Genomic DNA, 14,415 nt, shown 5'->3' on the forward strand with positions numbered 1-14,415 from the left:
ATTTTTACTTTTGACTGGCAAAAGACTTTTCCTTTAAATGTGGATAACCAGTATACATTAATTTTTAAAATTAAAAAATGACCATAAAATATGAACTAATTTATAAAAAGCCCTGCTCCTGAACTTAGTCACAGCCTATATTTTAAAAATAAATCAATTGCTTTCACATGTACATATGTAATTTTTTTCTGTACATTGTAAAATGGTTGCCTGAAATATATGAAATCTCTAAAAGAGTTCATAGCTCTAACTAATTAGGATATGAGTTTTTTTTTTCCTTTTTCAAATCTACTGTACAAATACAACAATGCACTTACAACAAAATAAACACTTGCTTTAGATAAGAAAAATAAGTCGGCTTCTATATTCTATTTTCTGACAAGATCTAAACCTGCCTTAAGATGCGTTTAAATATTACTATGAAACCACCAGAAATAACTTCAGTTTTACAAAGCAAAACAAAAAAGCTGGGACTCAAATACAGTAGATCTAGGAAACAAATTTCACTTATTATAGAAGATGGCACCCACATTTACTGGAATAAGAGATTCCTTCAAATAAATAAATTCCTTCAAATAAATATTTATTTAAATACATTATACTTAAAAAAACCTCTTCCATCCAGTTAAGGCACAGTTTATTCCTAATATTTATATAATACCTATAACCTAGTACTTAATAATGTGAAATATATAAAAATATCATATTCAACATTTTCACATAATTTACTAAACTTACTACATTAAAAGTATGTATCATTAGTAAATAATCTGTCACTTTAATATAAAAGCTTTAGGGGAGGTAACCAAACTATTCTGAAAGCATCTGTCTTGTTAAATACTAGCTAGTACATATAATTAAAGCCATAAAAGTCACAAAAAATGGCAAATAACATACTGAGTAACCTGTAGTGAATCATTCACAACATTTAAGTGTCAAATGAAACTGAAATACTAACTATGCTAAATACCCTTAACACTGCTTATAACATACATTTCATATAAAAAGCAGAAAAAGGTATTTCCTCATAGGATTAGTAGGCATATTAAAAATAAGCTCCTTAGGGAGTTAGCAAAAAAACTGAAATAAGAATCCAGGTTTCCTTTTTTCTTTTCCGGAACTACAGGCAATATGCCATATGATTGTAAACATTTCCTAACTGGCTCAATAACAATTCACTTAGCTGTTTTAGGTATGACAATGCGTATTCCTTCAAATATAATCATTCCATTTTTACTCAGGATTGGCATCATAAGCATATAGAAGTAAGATTCTTAAGGACAAGCAGGATATTTTTAAACAGCTTGCCTGGCATGGGAGAACTGAAATATTATCTCATTCTGCTTTCTGGAATGAAAAACGTAGCCAAGTTGGGGCTGTGGACAAAATTTAGCACCTCAATACATTAATCATTACAGGATGAATGAGTAGTAACACACCAAACAAGAAGAAAACAAGATTCTATTCCATTTGCCCTTACCAAAGACATTTAAAGTTCATTTCTCATTACAGTTTTAAACTAAATGTATAAAAAACTGAAAGCATAAAATAAAACTATAAAAAACCAAATTTTTATACTTACTGAATAAGGAGGGGTAGGCAGGGAAATTTTGGAAATAAGTTTTAATATATGCCCATTTCTTTTATGAATAAAATGAAAAATAGAAGTATTAACAATTACTGAGTTATTTTCATCCAAATGTTCACATAGAGGAAAAGGATGTGGTAAAGGCACCCGAGATTCAACCTCATAAATGTCTTCATCTTGTTCTTCCAACCACGAGCCACTAAGTTTGACAGCTGCCAAACAGGTCCTGTAAGAATCCATTCTATAAGTTGTAGCTGCTAATTTCCCTCATTTGCTGTACCAGTATTCCACTACACTAAGAAAGTTCTGTTTAGTTTATCCAGATATACCATAGCAGTATGAAAATTTCTCCTTAGCACTATCAAATAAACATTATAAAATTAATTCATACAACTAAACAACAAAATAAAAAACCCACAAATCTAAAAAGAACTAGATCTCCATCAGTCTTCATCAAAAAAACCAGAACAAAAACAAAAAAACAAAACTAAAAGCAAACAAACACGTTTTTAATTAGAATAATTACTAAATTGTTGAAGAATGGAAGAATAAAAATATAAATATCTAATTAGCTAAGCAATAAAACTGCTTCTGGTATCAAAATATGTCTGTGGAAATAAAAGCCTTCCAAGCAGAACCTGGTAGGGAAAGTCAAGTTTTAAGTCTCCATAGTAGCAGTCTTAAAAAATGTAGTTGCAACATTATTTCCCTTGCTCTTGCTGCTTCACAAAGTGCTCTTCTGAACTGAGCTATTCAAATAGCCTCTCATGCTGAGCCAAAGAATTCTAGTCAGTGTCCCCCGGGGAAAGGTCAGAACAGAGGGTGTGACTTAATGTCTTTACCTATAGGTACACTGACAGGTGGAATCTGAATTCATACACCCACAAAAAAGCCTGCCTAACAGGATCCAAGTTCCACGTCAGAGCTCTGAAAAGGATATCCAGATAAGTTTATAATGCTTCTAAGATAAGCTAGTGTTTTTCCATTCCATTAAAAAATGGTTTTAATTTAAAAATGTGAAAACAAGTAGGTTTGAGTCCACATTACCAATTAGTTCTTCAACTATATCCAATAATCATAACTATTTCTGGAAAACTAAGTATTCCCTTTTGATATTTCCTTAAAATAATACTCATTCTTTTGAGGAGTCATTAAAACTAAACATAGTTTACATAACTAAACATAGATAGTTTATAACATCGGTTATAAACTATTTTCACACTGAATTGTTTACAGAGTAATTCTTAAGGGAAAAAAACCCCTCTTTTTAAAAGTTGCATTGTATATAATAATTGGTAATTATACCACTTAAGGTATCCTATGAACTCTGACTAAAACTTAAAAGCACAAGTGGTGTATAATGGCCTTTTGGTAGCTCCAGAAACCTCGGCAATAGTGAATAAAACAGCTTCTCAGAATTTAAAAGATGAACAACATACTTTTTAATATTAAAAATCCTCAATAGTGAAAGTTGTTTTAAATAAATGAAAAACCTTTCATTGTGGTGTCTTTTCTCTACCCAGTAACTAAGTATCCTTAACTCACAAAAACCTTTATCTACTATGGAAAAACCCACACTAAAGCAAGCACATCAACAAAAATCAATTTTATAGCCACTTTCACTATACAAAATCTCTTTAGAGGAGTCAATACTCAAACCCTTCACAGTAAGTTAATAATTAGGGCAGAGAAAATAAGATTTTCTATGGAAAGCTCAGAATCTACAGGGATATGGTTTGGGGTAGTGGAGGGACAGCTGCTTCCTAGAATTCTGGACTAGGCAATGACAAATTTCTGTTTATTATGGTTTCTTATGTGACGCCTCCAGTTAGTTTGTGAAACCATCATAACATCTGTACAAGATGGAGATCTAACCACACCACTGGTGCAGCTAAATTTGACTTTACTGGGGCTTCAGCAGATACAAAATCATCAACATCCTAGATGTTCACTTTATGAACTGGCTGGACCCATGTTCAACATATCAAACACCTCTCAAAATACTCTTTCTCAGCTCCCTCTGAGAATAAGTTTATTTTCATAACCTGGTGTCCAATTTCTCTTATTTGAAGCAAAAACAAAACCCTGAAAGTAAGACATATCCCTTTATAAACAGAAACATTTAGGTCAAGCCAAGAACTAACTACAAAGAAAAGAGAAAACTAGGAGGAAAAGACTCAAAAAAGCCACAGATTAAGATGACTTAGGGGGCTTCCCTGGTGGCGCAGTGGTTGAGAATCTGTCTGCTAATGCAGGGGACACAGGTTCGAGCCCTGGTCTGGGAAGATCCCACATGCCGCGGAGCAACTAAGTCTGTGAGCCAAAACTACTGAGCTTGCGCGTCTGGAGCCTGTGCTCCACAACAAGAGAGGCCGCGACAGTGAGAGGCCCGCGCGTCGCGATGAAGAGTGGTCCCCGCTTGCCACAACTAGAGAAAGCCCTCACACAGAAACGAAGACCCAACACAGTCTGAAATAAATAAATAAATTTAAAAATAAATAAATACTCCTGTTCTGTTTAAAAAAAAAATGACTTAGAATGGGGCAAACAGCCCTCATAACAGTACATTAACTGACGGCATACTATACTAAATGTTCAGAAAGGTGACCCTGAATTAAAATAATTTAAATTATAGTCTATTTTTCCCTACTTTTGAAAGCATGTAAAACCTGTGTTTATCCATGTAAAAAAAAATTTATAATTAAGGTGTACCCCCTTATAACCAGGACCATAAGTCAAGGTTAAGAAACTAACCACAAAGAAAACAGAGTAAAATTAAAGGGGGAAAAGACTCAAAACAGCAGTAAAGACGATTTAAGATAGGGGCAAATAGCTCTCCCCAAAACAGCATATTAACTGATGGTATATTATATATATTGATGTCCAGATAGATTACTTTGAATTGGAATAATTCAAATTATATTCTTTTTTTTTAATTTTAGAAAGCACATAAAACCCTTTGCAATCAAAAACAGTTAAAATAATTTCAATTTTTAAGAGAACACCCTTTTAATTAACCAGACTAGCTCATTATCCCCTGGTTTCAGATAATCAAGATTTTAATGTATATTTGAAGGCTATTAATTTGCAGTATAGAGTTATGTTTTTAGCTTTAATTGTACAATATCAAGCTATTTAACCTTTTCCCTAGAAATATTTCCCCCAACCTGTAAACCACTTCTGTTGTTCTCTTTTGTATTTTGATTTATTTTTTATTTTTTTAAGTTACTTAATAGACTGAATCCTGGCTACAATACCCTGACAGAGCCCTGATGCTTATAATACACACGCTGGGAGCAACACCTAATGGCAAAGGTATTTCAACACTTCACTAAGGTTTATGTTTTATTTTTACTTTTTTTAATAAATTTATTTGCTTTTTACTTATTTATTTTTGGCTGCACTGGGTTTTCATTGCTGCGAGTGGGGGGCTACTCTTCGTTGCAGTACACGGGCTTCTCACTGCAGTGGCTTCTCTTGTTGTGGAGCACAGGCTATAGGCGCATGGGCTTCAGTAGTTGTGGCTTGCGGGCTCTAGAGCACAGGCTCAGTAGTTGTGGCACATGGGCTTAGTTGCTCCGCGGCATGTGGGATCTTCCTGGACCAGGGCTTGAACCTGTGTCCCCTGCACTGGCAGGCGGATTCTTAACCACTGTGCCATCAGGGAAGCCCCCAGTTTATATTCTAAAATACAACAATGACAAAACAAAATCTTAACTTACAGTACTACTGTTTCATCCTCATAAAAAGGCTCCTTTTTGGAGAAAATATAGAAAAGTACCTTAAGTTCCATTATTCTAAAAAATGATTATTAATAAATTCATGAGAGTTGCCTATAATAAAAATCATTTCTTTGGGAGTAAATTCCTCATTCACTGTTTTCTTCTAACGCCTGAAAGAATCTCTTGGTAAATAATCTCCTATGGCTCTAAACAGTACCTCTGGATTCTGGAAAACTTTAATTGCTAAAACACTACTTCCACATAACAGACTGATGCCTATTTCTACCTGACCCAAGAATCAAGAATCTGAAAAGGGACTTCCCTGGTGGCGCAGTGGTTAAGAATCCACCTGCCAATGCAGGGGACGTGGGTTCGAGCCCTGGTCCAGGAAGATCCCACAAGCCACAGAGCAACTAAGCCCGTGCACCACAACTACTGAGCCTGAGCTCTAGAGCCCGCGAGCCACAACTACTGAGCCTGTGCACCACAACTATTGAAGCCCAAGCACCTAGAGCTCGTGCTCCGCAACAAGAGGAGCCACTGCAATGAGCCCGCGCACCACAACAAAGTGTAGCCTCCCCCCACTCTCCACACTAGAGAAAAGCCCACATGCTGCAAAGCAGCCAAAAAAAAAAAAAAAAGAAAGAAAGAAAAGGAATCTAAAACCACACTCTCAAAGATAAAACTTCTCTGCAGAACCACAAAGACACTACTAAATAAAGATAATGTTAAAGAGATTAACTTTCTAAGGGCTTGAGACTAGACTTTCAGCAATTTTACTCCTCTTCCAACAAAAGCCATCCCAACCAATAAGAAACTGCAATAGGTTGAATACAAGCCTGAATATATTCAATATTTAAAGCAGCCTGTCTCAGCAAAAGAGAAGTAAAATCCATCACAGTAAATATATTATTATATGGATTTTGACATGCCATTGGGCAAATCACTTATGAAATCAAATACATAAAGTAAAATACTCATAAAAGATATTATGAAATCAGGCTATAAAGGCAGATACCCTGATACTTAGTAAAGAAAACGCTTATTAATTCTTTTATTAAAGCAAGATGCATCTATGGAACCTAAAGCAGCCCCTAAACTTAAAACTAAGTACAAGACTTAATCATGATTTCCCACTAAAATTATATAACATATAAAACCAAACCAGTTTAAAAAAAAAAAAAAAAGGAAAGAAAGAACCTTGATTATTTGACAGTATTTACATAGACTACAGGGCCTTTTCAGTGAAACTCCTCCCCAACTCCAAACAAAAGCCCACAATCACTGGCAATAACTTCTCTCACCAATCTTAAAGGAGGCAGAGTCTCTCTGATCCAAAGGCCACAGCTTCCACTTGTGTTCCAGATTCCACCCTCACGTACCCCAAGGATCTGGCTCCACAAAGCCCATCCTCTCTGATGTGCATCTTCAACTTTTCCATTGCTACTCAATATAAACACCTGAATCTTCAAAAAAACATTCTGCCCCTTTCAAGCTAACGGTCTCCTGTTTTCTTCACGGCCAGGTATCATGAAATTGCTATCTCTATTTCTTCAACTCTATTTCTGTAAATGTCTGAATTTTGAATTTCTCCTCTATCAACTCCATGAAACTGTTCTCATCAAGGTCACTGATGACACCTATACTGAAATATCCAAAGGACACTAAATCCACAGCATCCGTTACCTTTCTGTGGTATCTGACACTTACGGAAAATCACTCCTCATCTGGCTTTTATGACACTATTCTCTTGATTTTCCTCTCTCATTCTCAATATCTTTTGTAGATTTATCTAACTTTATTCTCTTTTAAATCTCAGCACTCTACCAGGACAAAAAATTAGCTCTGTACACTCTCGAAAACCATGGTTTCAAAAGTCTTTAAAATGATGACAGGGATTCCCTGGTGGCGCAGTGGTTGAGAGTCCGCCTGCTGATGCAGGGGACACAGGTTCGTGCCCCAGTCTGGGAAGATCCCACAGGCCGTGGAGCGGCTGGGCCTGTGAGCCATGGCTGCTGAGCCTGCGTGTCCAGAGGCTGTGCTCTGCAACAGGAGAGGCCACAACAGTGAGAGGCCCGGGTACCGCAAAAAAAAAAAATGGTGACAACTTCCAATCTAGTTTCTCAAACTCTAGATTCTAGGGAATATCTTCTCCTTCTACACATTTCAAACTCAGATTACCTAAAACTGAACTCGTTATTCACTTCTTTTGCATCCCCCATCTCAGTAAGGGAAATACACCAACAACTTAGTTGGTCAAGGATTCACGTGTGGTTTCCTCTCCCCTTCCTTATCCCCTACATTCAATGTCACACCAACTTCTATCAAATTCAGCTTCTACAAGTTTTAAAATCACTTCCCTCTTGCCCTAACTTGATTTCTATCCCTTTTCACTGGAATATTTTAAGAGTCTCCTGTTTCTGCACATTCAGCATCTCTCCTATTTTCCTGCCCATATATTCACCCCACTGCTGCCAGTGGAATTCTCTCTAAAACACAAATTTGATATTATTATTTTCTACCAAAAATATTTCAATGACTCCCCACACTTTTCAGCATAAAGTTAAATCTCCTTAACTAAGCCCTCAAGGGACTATGTGCTAACCACCGCTATCCTTCTACCCTCTGTTCCCCACATTCCACCCTGGATGTTTATATCACAAAACTACCCAGTATCCTCAAACACATCATGCTGGTTTATACCAACATGCTATGCCATGTGCCACAAATTTTCTTCTTGACTCACCCACTTAGTTTCTACTTGTAAGTCTTTACTTAAAAGGCTCATTTTCCCTCTCATTTTCTCTTGAATTATGCTTTCACCTCCATTACTTCACTGAAACTGCTCTTGTAAAGTAACCAACGACCCCCCCACACACACACCTCCCAGATTTCAAAATCTACTCCTCAGGCTATAACATGACCTGTCAGCAGTAACTGACAGAATGATTCACTCCTTTCATTTTCAAAGGGCAGAAAAAGTGGCAGTTAAGAGCATGGACCCTGAAGCCAGACTGCCTGGATTCAAATTCTAACTTACACCTAACTTATAAGCCTGGGCAAGTTCTCCAACTGGTTTCTTTGCTTCTGTCCTGCATCCCTCCATCCCCCCAGTCTATATTTAACAAGGGGGTCAAAGTGATCCTTTTGGTAAATGTAAGTTAGATCAGTTGCTGAAAAATCTCTAATGACCCGGAGCTGGAAACAATTTGTATGTCCTTTGGATAAACATACGGGTGCATCCATTCAATGGAATACTCCTCAGCTCTATAAAGAAACAAAGTATTAACACACATAGATGAATCTTATAAGTATTTTGTTAAGACAATGAAACCAAACCCAAAATAATGCATAATGTATGATTTCATTAATGACACTCTGGAAAAGACAAAACTATAGGGACAGAAAGCAGCTGGTGATTTTCAAGGGCAGGAGGTGGAGGAGGGGCTGACTATAAAAGAACAGAGCAGCACCAGGGAATTTTGGGGTGATAGAAATGTTCTGTTTTATGTTTGTGGTGGTAGACACAAAACTCTATGCATCTGTCACAACCAAAAGAACTGTCTGTGCACAAATGAAATTCACCATACGTAAATTTTTAAAAAATTAACCAAAGTGTGGGGGAACCCAAAATGGAATAAAAACTATAATAAATAATTCTTATTGTATTAAAAGTGAATAACAAAACCACACTAAAGGCGTGGGGAGAAAAGAGTTAACCTATGATACTTTGCAAAACAGTATTTTGATTGTGTACGGTAAGGCTAAAGACCAAAAACTACTGTACATAAATACTGCACTCTAGTTAGTAAATTTGTTTTTCACAGGGATATAGGTTAGCAACTGTAAAATTACTTTATGGGTATATATGGGTATGAAATTACTTTATGGGTATAAATGTTTAACAAATGAATAAAACTACTGTAGATTATGAGAGCCTGGTTTCTCGCCTTTGGAGAACAAAGTTACAAAGGAAAGGGGAAAGGGGAGAAAGAATTCTGTGGTACTAGATGGGGACTGGAGGTATCGATATGAAATTATATTTCTATTATATATACAGAAAGATATAAAAATAAATATATATGCAAGGATTAATACACTACATATATTTTCAAACTGTCTGCTGAGAGGACCATAACACCTTAGTTAACAATAAGCACATATAGCACCCAGGTCTTGGTTTCTAATTATCTTTCGCCAATAAAGGGAACTTGAATTCCTTGGAGAAGTAGTTGATTCTAGGGCTGGGGCAGGGAAAATACAAGATGGGCCTGGAGTCTCTGATAGTGCAAATGCTCAAAAGAGTAAGCATTTTGAAAGTGCACAAGTGCCAACCTGAAAGAGTTCTTATTGCCAAAGCTGGAACAAAACAAACTACTGTAGTATTGGATTATAAACCACTGAAAAAAATTAATAGCTATGAGTTCATATGAAACTCGATTAGTTAAGTAAATAAATGTGAGTGAAGAAACAGCTCTTGGGACTTCCCTGGTGGTGAAGTGGTTAAGACTCCGCCTGCCAACGCAGGGGACACGGGTTCAATCCCTGGTCCGGGAAGATCCCACATGTCGTGGAACAACTAAGCCCGTGCGCCACAACTACTGAGCCTGCGCTCTAGAGCCCACGCGCCTAGAGCCCGTGCTCTGCAACAAGAGAAGCCACTGCAATGAGAAGTCCACGCACTGCAACAAAGAGGAGCCCCCACTTGCCACAACCAGAGAAAGCCTGCGTGCAGCAAAAAATAAAAATAAATAAATAATAGAAAAAAGAAACAGCTCTTACAGAATAATTCCAATCAATAAATGAAGGAATGATGAATGAATGATGATAGAAAATCACCACTGGAACACCACAGTAATTACTGTGCAGGCAAGATCTACCAATGGATGCTAAGATTAGTGTATGGAAGTTTAAAGAGAAACAGGAAATTTGCATAGTATCAAACAGTGTAGAAACCCAGCTAACACCACAAGTAATCGAGATTAACAGCACCTGTAATAAGACATGTGCCTTTCGATTTGACACAGAGAAGGGCACATAACTTCAGTGGTATTCTTGTCAAAAATGAATAAGCTTCATGTAATCATGAGAAAATAGACAAAATCACACCGAGGGATATTCTCCAAAATAACTGGCCAGTCCTTTTCAAGTGTCAAGGTCATGAAAGGCAAAGAAAAGACTCAGGAACTAACAGAGTCTGGAGAAGATGAAGAAGACATGACAACTAAATGCAATGTGCGATCCTGGAATAGATCCTAGAACAGAAAAAGGGCATTCGTGGGAAAACTGGTAAAATCCAGTCTGTAGTTTATAGTATTGTACCACTTTTAATTTCTAAGTTTTGATAACTATAGTGTGATTACACAAGATGTGAACATTAGGGAAAGTTGAGTGAAGAGTACATGGGTACTCTTGGTGCTAGTTTTGCAACTTTTCTGTAAGTCTGAAATTACTTCAAAATGACAAGTTAAAAAATTGTACCCAATGACTACATCTCTTTAAGAATTAAATTCCAAGTTCCATGTGATCTGGTTCCCAGGTATCACTATGACCTCGTCTCCCACACTTTGTCCACTCTTCTTGCTCCAGCTACACTGGCCTCTTTGTCAACCACACAAAGAACTAGCACGTGACCACCTCAATGACCACCTCAGGGCCTCGTACTCACTATTCCTTTGCCTGAAACATTCTTCCCCAACTTACCTATGTGGCTGTCTCCCATACTTCCTTAAGGTAGATGCTTGACTATCACAGTATCAGAGAGGTCTTCCTTAATTTTCCTACGTAAAATGTCCTCTTCCCCCATCATGCTCTACCTCCCCCTATTTTATTTTCCTTCACAGTAGGTATCACCATCCGGCATACTATGTTTATTTATTATCAGTCCCCACCATTATATTGTAACCTCTGTGAGAGTAGGGACTTTGTACATTTTGTTCAGTGCTGTACCTCCAGTATCTAGAAGAGCAATTGTTACGTACCAGGTGTTCAATAAATTTGATGAATGACTGAGTCATCTCAAAGCATCGAGTCCTCCAATAAGCTTTACTTGTTCTTACCTTACCCTAAACTGTCAGATACTGCTCTCTTTTCTACTCTCAGGGTATCCTATGCAGAGCTATTTACCTGAATTTCTCTTTCACTGCAAGCAAAAAAAAGATATAGCAGTGTCAGTTCTGTTTTAGATTTTTTTATGACAAGTGAAAAAGAATCAAGATAAAAGGAAAATATTCCATTATGAAGAAGAGCCAAATAATGACTCATTAAAAAGAAAATGGAATATTAGTCATTTAACAAAGAGGACTACACATTATTTTGCATCAATCTGACTGTTAAAAATATTCATCATGTTCAAGATAATTTTAGTTATTAATGAGAATATTCTGAAGAAGTCAATGTCTTTAAACATCTCTCCATGGAAGAGTAGTAACTGAACTAAATTTAAAGAAAATCTTACAGAGCTCCTATTCCCACTGCCTTAAAAATATAATTCATCTAAGAAAAATGATTTTTATATCAAGTGTCAACAACTACTTCAACCTTTTATATAACAGATATTAGTAGAACACTTCAAAATTCCGCTAGAATAATGTGAATATTATAATAATTTCTAGGTCAGTGGTTCTCAAACTTTAGTCTGTATCAGTATCACCTAAAGGACTTGTTAAAACACAGGTTTGGGGGCCCCATCATTCGGTAGGTCTGGGGTGGGGACTGAGAATTTACATTCAGAACAACTCTTTAGTGATGTTTATGTTGCTGCTTTAGAGACCACACTTTGAGAACTACTTACTGCTCTGGGCAAAATTTCTGTGATCTATTCAGTGATATTTAAACTAAAACAATACAGTAAAATCTACATAACATATTGCCGCTTTAGTATTTAACAAATGGAGAATCATCAGGCTCCTACTGTACCTCACTACCTGGACACATAAACAGATTTGATAAGCTGTAATCTTAGCCTGGAAGACTGAGTGTTTCAGGTGGATCTCCTGCACTTGTCTGTTGACAGTGTTAATGGATTATGGGGAAAGTTTCTCTTCAGTAGCCTGTAGGAACAAGTCCAACCACTGATCGTTTCTGATTTATATACCCTTTTTCCATGGGGCATGTCAAATGACAAATATATTGCATTAACTAGATTGTCCATAAATTACAATGAGTATCAGGTAGCAGCAACAGTATTAACAGAGCTCAAGATCCAGGTCAAGAGTATTTAATAGTGGTCAAAAAAGGAAAAGTATTAACAGCTGTTCTCATGGTATAAAAGATAAACACAGAAATTAAATACCAACGTGGCTGAAATAAGCAAAAAAGAAAAAAAAAAGCAAGATCATGTAGAAATTCAGTATAGAATCATCTGTATGACTTTCACAGGATAAAAGGAATAATTATAATGCATATTCAAGCATTAAAAGTGCTGAAAAGCAACAGCTGAAAATGCCAGAATTGGCTCAGTTTACTAAGGAGAGTAGCATCCAATAGTCATTGCTACTGCAGAAACAGAATAATTTCTTGAAGAAAAAAAAGTAGCATCAATGGAGGCCAGACATAAGAAATAGCAAGAGATCAAAGATACTCTTTCAACTTCTCAACTTTTGTTTAAAATGCACATGGGATCTAGAATACTCTGAATAAAGATATCAGTGAAAAATGTTAATAATACTGGCCCTGTAGCTTATGACAATGAAGCACTCATTTGATTAAGAGTTGTGATTCTACAGTTAAATTAAATATTTTTAAAATAAGTGAAATTACTTCATTTTAAAACAGCAAACAATTTTTAAAATTCTGCATAGAGTACTTAAGAGACAATTACTATACAGGGTATAAAAATTTTATAGACAGAGAAAATTGCAAGTTAAGGTATAAATACAATGGTATATACTCTCAAAAGTACTATGAAAACAATACTTCAATGTAGAAACTGTCCCTCACTCTAATTTCCTACCAAGGTAGTAAAGTGAGGTATTCTAATCATATTTGTGAAAAGAATGTAAAAATCACGGGAAGGAATGGTAGGCTTGATCTGTTATATTTAATAGTACTGCTATGACATACTTGAGCACACAGTTTGCTTTAGAGATTCCTTATACCATTCCTTCAAATAAATAATATATATTATAATGGAATATTTCATACAATGGTAAAGTTAAAATCTCTTTTGGTATCAAAAAAAGTAATGTGTCAGAGTCTAGAAAAATCTGAAAATTAAAACACTGAATTTTAGAATTTAAAGACCCCATCAGCAATTAGTTGTCACAAAGACAACCAATTATTAAAGGGGAACCAAACTAGATTTCTGTGAGACAGTAAAGAGAAAACATTTAGTTCTCGTTCCCTGGCTTAAAAGAAAACTTATTTCCAACTCAGTATATATTAGCAACATAAGGAGGTTACCTGACTACTAGTTTCACTTATGGCTTCTAGGAGTTTTTCAACTGCCGCTTGTAGTCGAGAGCTAATGTTCAGCATAAGTTCTTCATTCTCAGGGTCTATTTCATTTCCAGTAAAGCCACTCCTCATGAGCTGCTGTGACAGCTCCGTTCCTTCCTCAGTTACTTTGGACCACATGCTATTGTCACTCCTTGGTATATCACTTCCAGAATAAGAGGGTTTAGATTCATCTGTAACCAGAAAAACAGTATTTTAAATGTATAAATCAATTATAATAATTATAGTAAAAAAAAAAAGGTTACAAAATAAAATCAAATTAAAACTTGAAATCATTGGAACTATAAGGTATCTTAGTTAACACTGCAACAAAACAAATAAAATAGGCAAATACAGAATGTAATATTATTTGATAACCTACCAGGTATAAGAAGGGGAAGAATAATGCTATGCTAGCTAATAGGGCTTGGCAGAAATTAATATTTGGGATAATTAGTATTTTTTCTTTAATAAAAAATTTAAAACACCTTTCAACAGATATTTACTAAATGTCCATCACGTAGGGTTTACTAAGTAATGGAGACACATAGGTGGCAAGATTTGGTTCCTATCCACAAGGACATTACACATGGTGTAATGAAAAACAAATATCTAAACAACAACATGAAAAGAAAACGTTGTGCAATGGGATATTCCAGGTGTATGGAA

The 14,415-nt window shown here is 35.9% G+C and overlaps 1 protein-coding gene across 3 annotated transcripts in view; it reads right to left on the reverse strand.

The window, feature by feature from the left end:
• The window catches only part of AKAP9 (A-kinase anchoring protein 9), a gene marked incomplete at its 5' end in the record, with an annotated part of 150,198 nt that overhangs the window by 42,089 nt on the left and 93,694 nt on the right, over positions 1–14,415 (reverse strand). For 2 of the 3 annotated variants that reach the window (XM_079711809.1, XM_079711808.1), the window contains one exon: positions 13,714–13,940. In XM_079711809.1, the coding sequence (XP_079567935.1) occupies positions 13,714–13,940 (227 nt within the window). Of the gene's footprint in view, positions 1–1,582; positions 1,829–13,713; positions 13,941–14,415 lie in introns of those variants that run through there. The other variant, XM_079711810.1, reaches the window with a different exon arrangement.

Source organism: Hyperoodon ampullatus (assembly GCF_949752795.1).
Source record: "Hyperoodon ampullatus genome assembly, chromosome: 9".
Classification (NCBI taxonomy): Eukaryota; Metazoa; Chordata; class Mammalia; order Artiodactyla; family Ziphiidae; genus Hyperoodon; species Hyperoodon ampullatus.